Source organism: Labrus mixtus, chromosome 21 (genome assembly GCF_963584025.1).
Source record: "Labrus mixtus chromosome 21, fLabMix1.1, whole genome shotgun sequence".
Classification (NCBI taxonomy): domain Eukaryota; kingdom Metazoa; phylum Chordata; class Actinopteri; order Labriformes; family Labridae; genus Labrus; species Labrus mixtus.
The window spans coordinates 17,970,171-17,983,909 of NC_083632.1; the positions used below are offsets into that span (position 1 = coordinate 17,970,171).

At 38.6% G+C, this 13,739-nt stretch overlaps 1 protein-coding gene across 1 annotated transcript; it reads right to left on the minus strand.

Annotated features, from left to right (window-relative positions):
* Positions 1-2,401: 2,401 nt before the first annotated feature.
* On the minus strand, positions 2,402-11,198 carry ube2d1b (ubiquitin-conjugating enzyme E2D 1b). Its single transcript, XM_061029063.1, has 7 exons — positions 11,001-11,198; positions 8,990-9,053; positions 7,026-7,057; positions 6,647-6,724; positions 5,288-5,393; positions 5,029-5,122; positions 2,402-3,791 (listed from the first exon to the last, which is right to left on the minus strand). The coding sequence occupies exons 1-7, from the start codon at positions 11,022-11,024 to the stop codon at positions 3,746-3,748; spliced, it is 444 nt and encodes a 147-aa protein (XP_060885046.1). The 5' UTR covers positions 11,025-11,198; the 3' UTR covers positions 2,402-3,745.
* Positions 11,199-13,739: the final 2,541 nt, after the last annotated feature.

The window sequence follows — 13,739 nt, forward strand, 5'->3', positions numbered from 1 at the left end:
AGGTCTTCGTCCGTCTTACTTCCGTTTCCGCTTCAGATTGCTTCTGTTTCTTTATTTTTCCATGTAGTAAAAACAATCAGGAAAAAATGAATTAGACAGTAAATGATAACAGATTAACTACATTATTTGTTAACGTAAAACAGGAACAGAATTAATCAAATAACTTTGCCATAGGTTTTGCTAAGTAATGTGCAGCCACCAGGGGGCGCCATCGTCATTTGTTTCCCTTTAGTTACTTTATTACCATGTAAAATGGGTTTCTGTTAGTTTGAGGCATGTAGACTGCGTAAAGCAAGCTTTCCCAATGTTGGGTGATGGAACTGAATTTATTGATCAATAAAAAACAAAAGGCCAATGCCAAAAGCAGACAGTCTCTGTATGTCATCCCAGCCTGTCTTCCTCCGTCCACATTAATATAAAAGAAAAAGCCTAAATGTGCTCGAAATTGAAAGTTGACTTGCAACACAGCAGAAAAACGTTGACATGATTGAAAAACCAAATTAATTTGAACAAGAAGCAGTATTTGTTTGGGATGGTTTTGTAAGGTCAAAGTGGGGTCACAAACAAAACAAGTTTGGGAGCCACTGGACCGTAAAGCGATACAAAAGATATTTCAGTGAGTAGCTTGTTTTCTTGTGTAACAAACCACTTTCTATTTACATGATTAAGGAGAAATATGTTTAAATATCTGCCATATGACATATAATTTCAGTACTGATATACTTCTGTTTTTTTGTTCCCAAAATGGGGGTTTCAAGACACTGAGAGGGGGGGACAAGATATTCCTTACAAAAACAAATTGAAAACTTTAAATTATTTAAAATAGCATATTTTACCCATTATTGTGAAAAATTAATACAAAAAGTAGTTCAATTTAAAATAAAACAATAGTCATTAAGTTAGATTTATACTGAAATGAAAGCAATGTGTAAAAAAAAATCATTAAAATGTAAGTTTGCACATGACTGCAACAATGCAGCAGTCTGCAGCTCTTCACACATATCACACAGACATGACACAGTGTGTCTGTTTATCAAACTGTATGTTCCCTCAGTGCTACAGTATAAACATGGCGGTTACTTGTGATCTCCTTCTAGCATTTCTTACAATAAATTATTATTATTATACAGAACGAGAAGCAGGTAAACCCTGCTTTTATTATCGTCATGGTTTTGTCTTGCTCGACAGTTTCAGCAGATGGCTGTTCATCATGAGTCTGGTTCTGCTCGAGGTTTCTGCCTCTTAAAGACAGTTTTTCCTCTCCACTGTAACTTTGCTTAAAGCTGCTTAATGCTCATGATGGATTAACGTTGGGTCTTTGTAGATAATATCGCCTGCTCTTTTGTAAAGCGTCTTGAGATAACATTTGTTATGAATTGGAACTATACAAATAAAGATTCATTGATTGAATGTTGTGCCAGTAAACTCTCTTCGTCTGCACTTTTCCAACTCAGCGTTTTATATTTTAACAATTACCACTGATATTTTCAGTATTTTCAGTTTTAATTCCAGGAAAATTATTTAATTTCCTGTTAAGCCATTTTTAAAGTTTATTTTTGTTATTCATGTCAGATTCTAACATGTATTGCTTCTCACCGTAAACTAGGCGGTAATAACTGAATCAGACCAGATTAACACTGAACAACACGATGACTACATCACCTCATGTCAACTGACGTTTGCAAGACGTTTGCATAAATATATGAACGGCTTTTCAATTCATAACTGAGCTAGACCCTTATGTGATGATTAAGAAAACAACGTACCAGTCTTGAATTCAGTATAAAAGGTGCCACACAGGTCTCAAAGACACGAGTAAGAGACTGTTTACACAAGAGCAACAAAAGAAGGATTTTTACCCTTTCTTTAGCATGATCGCTCTACAAACAGACTGAGACCAGAGGAACATACTTAACCCTTATATAAATGATATCGTGGATCTTTTTGCCTTTTCTATTCTTCTGACTACTCAAAGCACTTTTACAACACATATCACACCTACACATTCACACACTGATGACAGAGGTTGCTATGTGACCATCAGAAGTAACTAATCGTGGTTAGAGCGCGCACCCCAGGTATGGAGGCTGTAGTCCTCTAATCAGGTGGCCCGGGTTCAAATCCAACCTGTGTCTCCTTTCCTGCATGTCATTCCCCAATCTCTCGCTCTCTCCCTGATTTCCGACTCTATCCACTGTCATATATCTCTAATAAAGGCACAAAATGCCCAAAAATAAATCTTAAAAAAGGGAAAAAAAGGAAGTAACTAATCCGATACGCTGCCAACGAAGCAACTTTGGGTTAAGTGTCTTGCTCAAGGACACATCCTTGATTGATCATGATTGGTAGACGACCGACTCTTACCGACTCCTGTGTAAAGCCAACTAAAATAAAACAACACGAGAGTTATCCTCAAAGGGAAAGAGAACATCAGTTTAATGACAGATTAATGTGACGACGATAGAAATGAAACAAAGTTAAACAATAATAGAGTTCCAGAGGATTTTTTTTTAATACTATACAATGAATCATTAATAATATTGTTAATAAAAACAATGATAATAACAATAATAAGAGATGAAGAACACAGTAATACATTACTTTTCATTGCTCCTGTTTTTTTTTTTCCATTTCAGCTTTAACAGTACATTGTTCTTTTTATTCGACCTGCTACAAGATGCAAAAAGTACTCGACAGAAACCTCGATCGCCCACTAACATGAAGGGAAGGGTGAAGATGGGTTATTAAAAAGGGGGGAATGTTTGAGTTTAGTTTGATGGACATGTGTCAGGCTTGTACTGTGTGTTTTTGACACATTTCAGTAATTCATTATGTTCCGGACCGACCCGAGGCCGGCTTGTGACGATCCCAGACTTTCAACCTTCGATATGATACTAGTCAAATTCAAACAATATCCATACCTGTTCCAGTATCACAGAAACAAATACCAACGTTATAGGAATCAAAGATTGAGTCATTTCTTGCTTTTTAAATTACCAAAAAATTGCGAGTAAACTCTTGCACTCCGTCTGAATTGCACAAATGCATAAGCAAAGTGACAGCACCAAAACGTTGACGATGTACTCGTGCATTTTAGACCGTTAAAAACATGACTGAAGATCTGTAGTTGTGTCGCTTTGTTACACTATCAATCGTTATAGTAAAGGAGATTCTGTTGTTTGTACACATGTTGTATTGAAACGTTTCAAAGTTTAAAAACTGGGACAACCTTAAACCTGGGTGGGTGGGTGGGTGGGGGGGGTTGGTTATCCACATGTGGAGCTGCAGCTTGTTCAACATGTATGCTAGCATGCTGCGCTCTTACTCAGCTCCTTTATAAAAGAAAAAGGCTTATTGCTGACACGTCCCATGATGTGATTTCAGTCCCAGCATTCACCAGCTCAAACAAAGATTACAGATTACATGAATTAATTTGTTAATGAATGTGTGTTATTCATGAACATTTCCTTGATGCAAAAACAGCGTGACAGAATTTCAGAATGTCACTGTGAGTCAATTCAACGACCTTGGGCCATCTTTGCTCACTTTGAAAACGCAGACTGATCTATACGTCATGGACTTGTTATAATGTTGATGACAGTTAGGTTGAAGTTACCTTACATTACTTAATGATTCCTGACTTTAATTGACAGTGTGTTGTGACTTTAAGAAAAGAAGGAAAAAGAAAAAAAAGATCTCAGTATGCTTTTTTTTTTTTTTTTCCTATGTTGGAATCTTTTTTTCTTTACATGGCATACTTGCTGGTCCAGTCTTTTGCTATTCTGTTGTATCTGAGGACAGAAAACAAAAAGAGAGAGGGTTTAGTCAGTAGATAATAAACTACGGACAACATGTTTCAGAAAAGATAAATGATGACTGATCCTAACACCGTGTCCTAACCACACGTTAGATATCGCGTATGATCTCACGCTGGCTGTCCACACTGCATCCGTTAAATATTTCATTCTCTGCTCTGTGAATTTCAGTTTCCCCTTGCTAACAATATGACATATTGCCTTGTGCTTTTACATTGAAGGTGTGCAAACAGATGCGTGGTGGTTTGTATGGAGGATTGACTCAAATCACAACACTCAGAGGCTCGTTAATAAACGTCTCGGTTAGCCGTAAAACTGTTTCTCTCCGATGTTGACAAAAGTCAAAGGTCAACATTTCATCACGATGTGGACATTATTAATACACCGTTATCTCCCCTCAGTTAAACAAGCTCTGTTGAATGAGAAATCAAGTGTCAGTGCCTTGAAGAGCCCTCTCCTTCCGGCCCCGCCCCCCCTTATACGCAACAATTCTCGCGCCCCATTCACTCCTTCCTCGCGTCTCGTGCGACTTAGGGCAAAGGATTATGGGATGCTTGGCGAGCAGGCGCTTGCACCAGATGCGAGGAAGGGGTGGGACCAAAGTTCAACTTCGGTAAACAATATTCAAATGAGTAAGATGCGAGCTGCGGGATCCGCCATTTGATTGGCTATTCTGGATTTCCCGCGATTGACAGGAGAGGCTTTTTCCCCCCAGCATTTAAACCGGAAACAACATGGCGGCATTTTCTTAACATAACAATATACATAAACAGTGCACTGAAATCTCAATCTGAAAGCATTTGGTGCGTGAGATTTGTAATGTAGTGTCTGAACAAAAAATGTTTGTTTGAGCTTCATGGTGAATGCACTGCTGTGATTGACAGCTGCTTTTTCGCGCCATGGTTCACGCCCACAGGAAGCAGGGAGACTAGGCGACAAGCGAGGTTGTGCGTGAAATTTCGCGACTTGTCGTATGCAGTGGGACCACACCGTCGCTGACACTCACGACGCGTTGTGTGCTGTTAGGACAGGCTGTGAGGGGGGGGGGGGGGTGTATGCCCATTTTGCAGCAGCACAAAGACAGAATGAGATAAGAGGATGAAACAATAGATAATCAAACGACAAAATAAAAAGGCATCCTTCACTTGAAGTTGAGATTTAGATAATTTTGGTCGATAAAGCCCAAAAGGAGCCGGTGTGAGCGTGAACTCACCTGAGTTTGTCGTTCTTGTAGATTTGTGCTATGTCTGGAACTAAGGGGTCGTCTGGGTTGGGATCACAAAGCAGTGAACATATAGACAAAAGAACTGTAAAAAAACAACAACAAACAAACAAAGGAGTTAAAAAGATCACCATGGTGATCAGATGGATCAATGGATGGATCCACACAGATGAGATTATTTGTGTATTAGTTACACTGTGAGAGCGGGTAACACGATGATGTCATGTCGGTATCGATGCACTGATGTTACCTTTAGACACTGTTAGTGCTGGAGACCACTGTGACCGCAGGATGTCCAAACAGATGCTCCCATTGCTGTTTATGTTTGGGTGATAAATCTTTGTTGTGAATGCTACCTGTAAATAAAAATAAAAAAAAGGAAAAATTGTTCACACTGGTGTGTAAACGGTACACAAGATGCACCTCCACTGATACTGTAGTAGTGATCTACTCAAACACCATCTGTTCTCTGCAGCCTACAACCTCCCTTAACTCTGTCCTGCATCGGCCTCCCATCATTTTGCTACCTGTCTCATTTAGGTTTTTGTCTGGTCCCTCCACCATGTAAAGCATCCTTGGGTCCCTTGAAAGACGCTATATTAACCCAATCGATTATCATTATTATCATCCATATATTTAAAACGGTGAAGTGAGGTGTAGAGCTCAGTGGGTTACTTTTCCTCTTGTGCTCACTTCATGTTGTACCGCTCCTTACAAAGATTAGAAACATTGAAGTACTGTTTTAATGCCAGTTTGAAAGAAAAACAAAATGACATAAGGTCTTATTTTACTAAATTGATTTTTTACTTTTTAAATATACTAAAAAACAAGTTTAAGAAGGGGATATAACCCTGAATGCTGTTTATAAGATTTAAGAGGTTATTGGTACAAAGTCACTGAATATTCTGAACTCTAGTTGGCAAAGAGGATGTGGGTACAAGATACGATCCACAGGTTACAAAAATTGAGCCCGACCGATTAATCGGCCAGCCAATAATATGGGTCGATATTAGCATATCCAGTGACTATCAGTATTGGCTAATTTTATAGCAGATATTACTAGATTTATTCACCAGACAAAATAGCATTTCATTTGAGTTTCATTGCATTAAACTAGCATTTATCTTTCACCAGCAGAGGGTGCTATATGGATTATAAAAATGATTAGCACACTCCAGAGTGTCAAGAGGTGAAACACGTACATGCTCAGTGACTTTCCAGTTGAGTGACCATCTTGTCTTCATTATATATCATTTCCTTATGTGTTTGATAACTGCATTTGTGAGATCAACACAAAAAAAAGTGTGCATCTATCTTTATCTACGGATTGAACATAGATCTAAGAGAGATATCGGTCGATATTGGATCAGAACTGAAGAAAGTGGATCTGTGCATCAGTAATTAGAAGCTGAATTTGACCTTCTTGTTTAATGACTGTTATGGATTCTGAGCGGGAAAAAACTCCCTCTGCTTTCCAAAACATCATCAATCAAAATAATGCATTGTACAATTTGTCAGGTGTTTTACATAATCTCTAAGAACAAATATGTTTTCCTCCTGACTTTATGAATGACAGAACAAAGCTTTGAGCAGCTAAAGCAGCTCGTACCTTTGGTGGCTTAAATGGGTAGTCGGTGGGGAAGTGGATTGTGAGAAAGAACACTCCTCCTTGGTAAGGACTGTCACCCTGACAGAAAGACATGAGACACGTTGCTGTTAGTTGAAAGGGTACAAAAATATAGATGCAAAATACAGGGTGACTGTTCTGTCACACTTCTCACTCTGCGTTACACAAATCATTCAGTAATATGAGGGGATGCAAAACCAATGCAAATTTAAACAAACTCATCCCAGCTGTGCTCTTAAAGGTATATACACTAAGCGAGAAATAATTCTAAGTAGCGACTTAGGAACCCTCTCTAATGGAGAGAAAGTACAGGAGTCTATATGAGAGCACTGAAAGCTTAAAGTGATGCAGGGATACTCACCGGACCCATTATGGTCGCCTGCCAGTGAAACACTAGAAAGAGAGACACAGGAGAACGTAAGCAGCACACCTCACACAAGCTGATGCCTCTGTCCTGCTTTCTCTATGCAAAGAACAAGTGAAGCTAGCGTCTCTGACTTAGAGCAGGTACACCTCCTGTCACTGCTCCTGGACTGATAACCCGCCCAACCGACTGCATGTTCTCTTCTCAAACCAACTGAAGACTTGATTATTGTCCTCGCAGTAAACTCCTTGCTCATATTTACCACTGACCAGCCATAGATTTGCAATTGCAATAAGTCACAGCAGAACTGTCTTTGCAGTCTTTTTCAAAGTGTCAGCAGGAAGTAGACGTTGCAGTCAGTATTGATTACAATTACTAAAGTATTATGTTCTACGTTTGTTGTTTTCTCTGCCGTACAGATAAAAACATGATCCTAAAACATGAGGCAGACACCTAACCATGAGTATGGTGCCTCTTAACATCTACGTTTGAGAGGGGACAGATGGAAACTAAATGCTTTCCTTCATCATGTATTTGGACGTTCACACTGATTCTGCGACGGTGGTATTGGTGTCCCAGTCTGTGAATTCACATTGCATTTTGGCGTTGTGAAAGTACGGCACAGCAGGAGCTCCACATACACACACAGTCACACACCGCTGCGCTCCGTCGCTGGCTCAGCTGATCCTGTCTCGCCCCTGTAACGCCTCTGTTACTACCTTCAGAGGCGGTACAGGGAGGGGAACACCTCAATGAACAGATTAGCATTTAAAATAAGATCTGCTGCCACAACTGAACAGTTTAAGTCACTTTTAAAAACCCATTTCTTTTCCTTGGCTTTTACCTCTAGTTGAGTGTTTTATCCCAGCAGCAGTGTCTACTAGAACTTTTACTATTGTTTTGTGTTTTAATTCACTATTAATTTTTGCTTTTACGTGTTTTTATGATGTTTTGGATGCAATGTATTTTGCCTGACTTACTGTACAGCACTTTGGTCTGCCTCAGCTGTTATACATGTGCTATATAAATAAAGTTGACTTGACTTGACTTGACTTGAAATGGCAATAAGAATAGGGCTTAAGAATGCAAAGCTTCACAAAGTGTTGTTGTGGTATTTGGGTTAAAAATAGCAACAACAGCAAATGATGAAAGCATGTAACAATGACAAGGTAAGAAAAGATGCTAATCATACTCAGGAAGGTCATTTTTGCCTCTTTACTGAAGATTTCATTAAATAGTTTCTCAATTTTACAAAATGAGCCAAAAAACATTCGACACAAGAAAGACCTGCAATAAACTGCTTAAACTAGAATGAAGAGTGCTGTCATCAGCCTAAACTCTGAGCATCCTGCTTATCAAACCAGATGAAACAATCATCCTGAAACTTTGATGTTCCTGTCTCTAAATTTAGCACAGCGTGTATTTGGACAATGTCTTACCAGACACGGCTTGCAGAATCAGTGACTTCTTTTAAATCTCTTCTTAAAACCCACTCATATAGACTTTTATCTCTGTTGATTGAGTCCAGTTCCCTTTAACTTCTTCTATTGCTTTATGTTTTCACTGCCTTTTCTCTGTCTAATGCTTCAGCTGCTCTTATCTCCTTCTCAATCAACTTTAAGATATCTTTTATAGCCACTTCCTATTGTTTCTTACTCTTTAAATCTCATATTTATCTTCTTACATCCTCGGTCCTCTTGGTCTCAACATACTGTAGGTGTCTCACCCGTGGGTTGCTTTGTTGTCGAGGTGTTTTGCTGTTGTTTGAGTTCTTATGTTTCGTTGTCATGTATGCTTGCGTAGTGTCAGAACACTTTGTAAACCCTTGTTTTTAAAAGTGCTATACAAATAAAGTTATTAATATTTGTTAGATGTCTGTCAATTATTGGGAAAACTGGATGAACGCCTTTTAAAAACATTTGTGTGTGTGTGTGTGTGTGTGTGTGTGTGTGTCTACTCACAGTCATCCCCCACTGGTCCAGCAGAGCACTGAGCTGGAGGGTCTTTCTGCAGGTCCTGTAGTTCCTGTTTAACAAGGCATGACAACTGTTATCAGTTTGTTAACAAAGGGACAAACAGAGTTTCACTGAAGCAACAACTTGAGTTTGCAGTAGTAAACTCGTTTGGTAAGCCAAAGTGACTCCTTTAGTTCATTTGTTTGGTTTCCCTCAATCTGAGTGTATTCCTCAGTGGATCGTCTAATAAAGGAGACTCTGCTTTGGACTTTTTTTTGTCAAATGTCTGCCAATCATGTAGAGAAAAAAAAGTCTTGTAGTTCTTATTCTACACTACCTTCGCTGATTTTAGAGCCACAATAAAAACATCAGTTTTTGTAATGTTTTTATGGCCTTCATTTGTTAGTAATAATCTAAAACTGTATTAATACTGGTAGCTTTACATAGTGTCTAAATGGGTGTGAATGGGCAGGTGTGACAGGTGTAAAAGTGCTTTGAGTAGTATTATAAAAGAAATCGTTTTAACTTCTGCCATTAACAAGCGAGACAAACCGTAAAATGTCTGTCAGCAAGTACGCTTCAGCGTGTTTCAAAGGTTTTCTCAATTATTTTATTTTAGTTCATATTGTAGTATTCTTTACAGTTTTTAGTTAGTTATTGTTTTTATTTTAGTTTCAGCCAACAAAGTTTTACACATTTTGATTTTTTGTTATTTTTCGCAACGATAATAACCTTACCCTTGTCTACCTCCTTAACCATGAATCTTGAAGGTGTTTTGATGAACACTTTCCCTGTGAGCTCATGAAATATACAGCAAGGAGTTAGAAGAACGAGAAGGAAACTTAAATGATCAACACGACAGGTTGGGGTTGATGATAAATAAGAATTAGCAGCATCAGATAAAGAAGGTATGCAGACTTGAGAGGAATAGTGAGTTAATAGATATCATTGATGATGATGGTTGTGACGATTGTTTTTGTTTGATAAACAATGACTTATAAGATGGTTTCTATACTGATTAGAGCTCTCAAGAACTGCCGTCAATGTTGTGCTTTGCCTCTGGTCACTTCCTGTCAGCACCTGTGTGTCCAATCAGACTCAAAGCTGATCGTTTGCTCTTACTGACATTGTTTCCTTTTGTTGTACTTACTCACTGATGTACGTCGCTTTGGATAAAAGTGTCTGCTAAGTGAATTGTAGAATTGTAATAGAAAACGAGTGTCTTCATTGTGATATTGGTCTTTAGATATATTCATATAGAAACTTCCACTATTAGAGTACTTGTCCACTGTAGCCTGCACTTTCCCTCCTCCACAGAACCCTTACTCCTGTTACTTCCGGGTTAGAAAAGGAGTGGCGTGAGTTAAAAGAGCTTTTCTAGATCTTCTCTTAAAGCTACACCCAAAATGAACCATTCAAGGAGTGCATGACTTATTGCGTAATAAAACTATATCTCATACCCATAAAAACAATGGCCTAGTTGTTAAGAAAATGCCTGACACTGTCCTGGTGTCACTTATAATACACCATCAGGGCTGTTGTGTTTGTTTGTTTGTTTGTTTGACAGCTCAACATCGAATAAACAGACGAAACAGTGAGAAATAGAGGTAGTGACTATCTGACATCAACATGAGAATAATACAACGTCGGTGGGAGTTATCTGGTTACAAAGAGACACGTAATAAAGAGTAAAAGCCTGAGGTTGAAGCCGGAGTGGTTCCAAAGCTATCTTTGGCTACATGTTAGCAAGCTAGCACGAAACTTTGAAGTTGTCATTCGCTGATTATTTTCTGTCCTTGTAGGTGTCAGCAGATATCTTGTTTCTAAAAACGTTTCAAAGTCCCCCCGAAGTTGTTCTACACCGGGGATGGCGTTAAATTTAAGGTAAATAAGCGGTTTGTGTGTGTGTGTGTGTGTGTGTGTGTGTGTGTGTGTGTGTGTGTGTATAAGGAAATGGGATTCTTACGTTAGCCTATGCTAGGCCAGTTAGCTACCGTAGCTAAGCAGTGAAACTCACCTTGTTTATTCTCTTCAGTGCCATGTTGACTGCTGCAGTTAGATCCTTCAATAACTCGAGTCGCTCTGTGTTTCAGTTTTAGTATTATTGCAGGTAAGGTCAATGATTTGAGTTTATTCCCTGAGTACTTCGACAGCCGGGGATGTGTTTGTGTTTTTATAAAAACCCCCTTTTGTTTCCGCTTTCTTGTTTACGGTCATTCGTCCGCGGTGCATCATGGGAAAGGTAGTTCTGGGTATTTCAACTGGGTGTAACGAATAATGCCCGTAATGCCGTACTTCAATGAATTAAAACTGGTTTGATTGGTGTCAATTATTTCAGGATTCATTAGCTGACTAATTGCGGTTTCTGAGCATTTAGCTGCACAATAACAAACGTATCTAACAATTATACTATAAATGAAAAATCAGATAAAAACTTTTCTAAAATGACAAGGCCTACATATTGTGTTAAATTAAAAACATCACCTGAGTTGGCAATTTATCTGGCGGCCTATTTCACTCTTATTAAGCTATATCATATTTACATAGACCTGAAGTAGGCTATACAAATTTCATTTTAAGTCATTTTTTTTTTGTATGTTGTTATTTGTCATTGTTGTGTCATTATTTAATAAGCTTTAGTTTCAGGGCACAGAGCAGACATAAAGGATGAAGGAGGAGATTTGTTGTAATAATGTGAATATTAGAATATTAGACTCTGTTTTACACAAAGGTATTTCTCTGACCTGCATCCTTTCCAGAGTACGCTGCCTCTTACAAGATGTCCACTGGGGCATGCTCTGTACCCTATGCATGGAGAACTGATTGATTTTATGTATTAGCTCTTACATCTTAGTTCCAAATTTATTGTGATAATTTAGAAATGAATGTCTCTAACAAAAAATGTAATCATTATTGGTGTTTAAAAATAATAGAAAGAAGGTCGCACTTAGAGATATGAGCCTCTAAATTGATGTTATATAATACAGACAGTAATCATGTGGCCAATCAGAATAGTGATACAATTTGTCTAGGATAGTGTAATTTAGGCCTACAGCATACACTAGATAATTATGTTGTTACAACGAAGAGAACAGCACTTAATTCCACTGTAAACAGAGTTGCAATCTGTTTACAAATCCCACTATTTCTGTTTATGGAGCTTTATGGGAGCGATAGCACAAACTTCCAAAAAGATAAGTGTAATTGTTGGCGCCATTGGGGACAAGGACTTGTCTGGAAATTTCCCAGGGGTGGGTTATTTGATTGCAAAACCCTCAAATAATTTTTTGTGTTTATACATTCCAGATCTTGCTCATCACTTCATTTTAACAAATTCTCACATTTTCATCCAAACCACACCGCTATGAAACAAACAGGTCTTTCTTTGTTAAGCACATCTGAATGGGGCACAACCTACTGTATCAAATAATGAAATGTATAAAAGGGGCTTTCATGTGATGGGACAAAGTTGTCTGGTGTGTTTGATGGTGGTTGAACCCAAAAACCACTGGAACAGCAATATCCACAAAATCTTTCCCAGGGCTCCATTGTTAATCAGGCTCCCTCAGCCGCACAAATGCCTGCTGGTATTCTACTCCCAAATGGAATTTCACTACCCTTTGAGGCCCGACGTCCCATTGATAATCCCATTCCTACCGTTGTGTCACTGTCCAGTGATTGACTATTATTTCCTCTTTACAAACCTTTTGAGGCATGTGACCTAAGGCAAGCCCACCAACTGGCATCCCATTTTGCTCAGAAGCCACAAATTATTGTTCCCACCTCTGTCTGCTGCAAAACAGGTCTTCTGCTGCAGGTCTTTGTGGTACATAGGTTTCCTACAGTATTAGTTGTTGTTGCTCTGTTTGTATCCTTCTCCTTCTTCCTGCATCTCCCTCTCTCCTGCTTTCCACGCCCCTCCAGGCCAATTTGTGAACTTGTATTGTCATATTGTAAATAGACACCAACGAGGAGAGGGAGCAAGGAACGATAAGATCTCTTAAGAATCTCTTTACTATAGTTGACTACTGTTGTAAACCACTGTATTTGTTTTAATCGGGACTCAGAAGTACATATCGCCCACATTAAAAAATGACAATAATAACAGATAAACAAATAAACATTGTAGAAGGGGGAGGCAGAAATCAAAGCACAAAAAAAGAAACAGTTTCAGTGGAGTTATTACAGAATGAGCAGTTTGTGTCGATGTTGTGTTTATACCGCTGAAGGTAAAATGTGTGAACCCCAAAAGAAGGGGACCAGAGTCAGGGGACCCCCAATGTCCCTTGAGTTGGTTAAGGTATAATGGGCACTGCCACGGCCACACACATGCACTAGGCCTTTCCAAACACTGGTATTCCAAAAGAACAATACAACAACAAAACTACATCCATGTATAGACTTTAGCACTGAGTGGAAACACAAAGCTTAATAAATAGACACACAGGTGTTTTCATTTATGTTTAAAGTGCAGCAGACAGCTATACTGTTGTTGTCATGTGCAATTAAGTTTAAATTAATAACAATTTCATTTCACTAAATGACATGGTTACATTTGAAATAGATCTACTTTTTGTGTCTTTTTTTAACAATAATGCGCAACTTAAATACGATTTTAAATTTGTATTATTTTGTTGAGTGTGTTAGGAAGGCACCTCGCAACCCCCCCACTGTGGGAACCACTGAACTAGGCAACAGCTCTGCCGGAAAGGAAACAAGGGTCATTTTACGACACTATATGGCAAGTGTCGCAAAA

Bases quoted from the DNA above. Each gene is read 5' to 3' on its own strand.
- ube2d1b (XM_061029063.1), bottom strand. From the start codon at position 11,024: ATGGCACTGAAGAGAATAAACAAG. The intron at 5,123-5,287 runs GTAACATCAGTG...GTTTTTTTACAG, and splicing joins AGCACTAACAGTGTCTAAAG to TTCTTTTGTCTATATGTTCA. The intron at 3,792-5,028 runs GTGAGTTCACGC...TTCTGTCCTCAG, and splicing joins TACAAGAACGACAAACTCAG to ATACAACAGAATAGCAAAAG.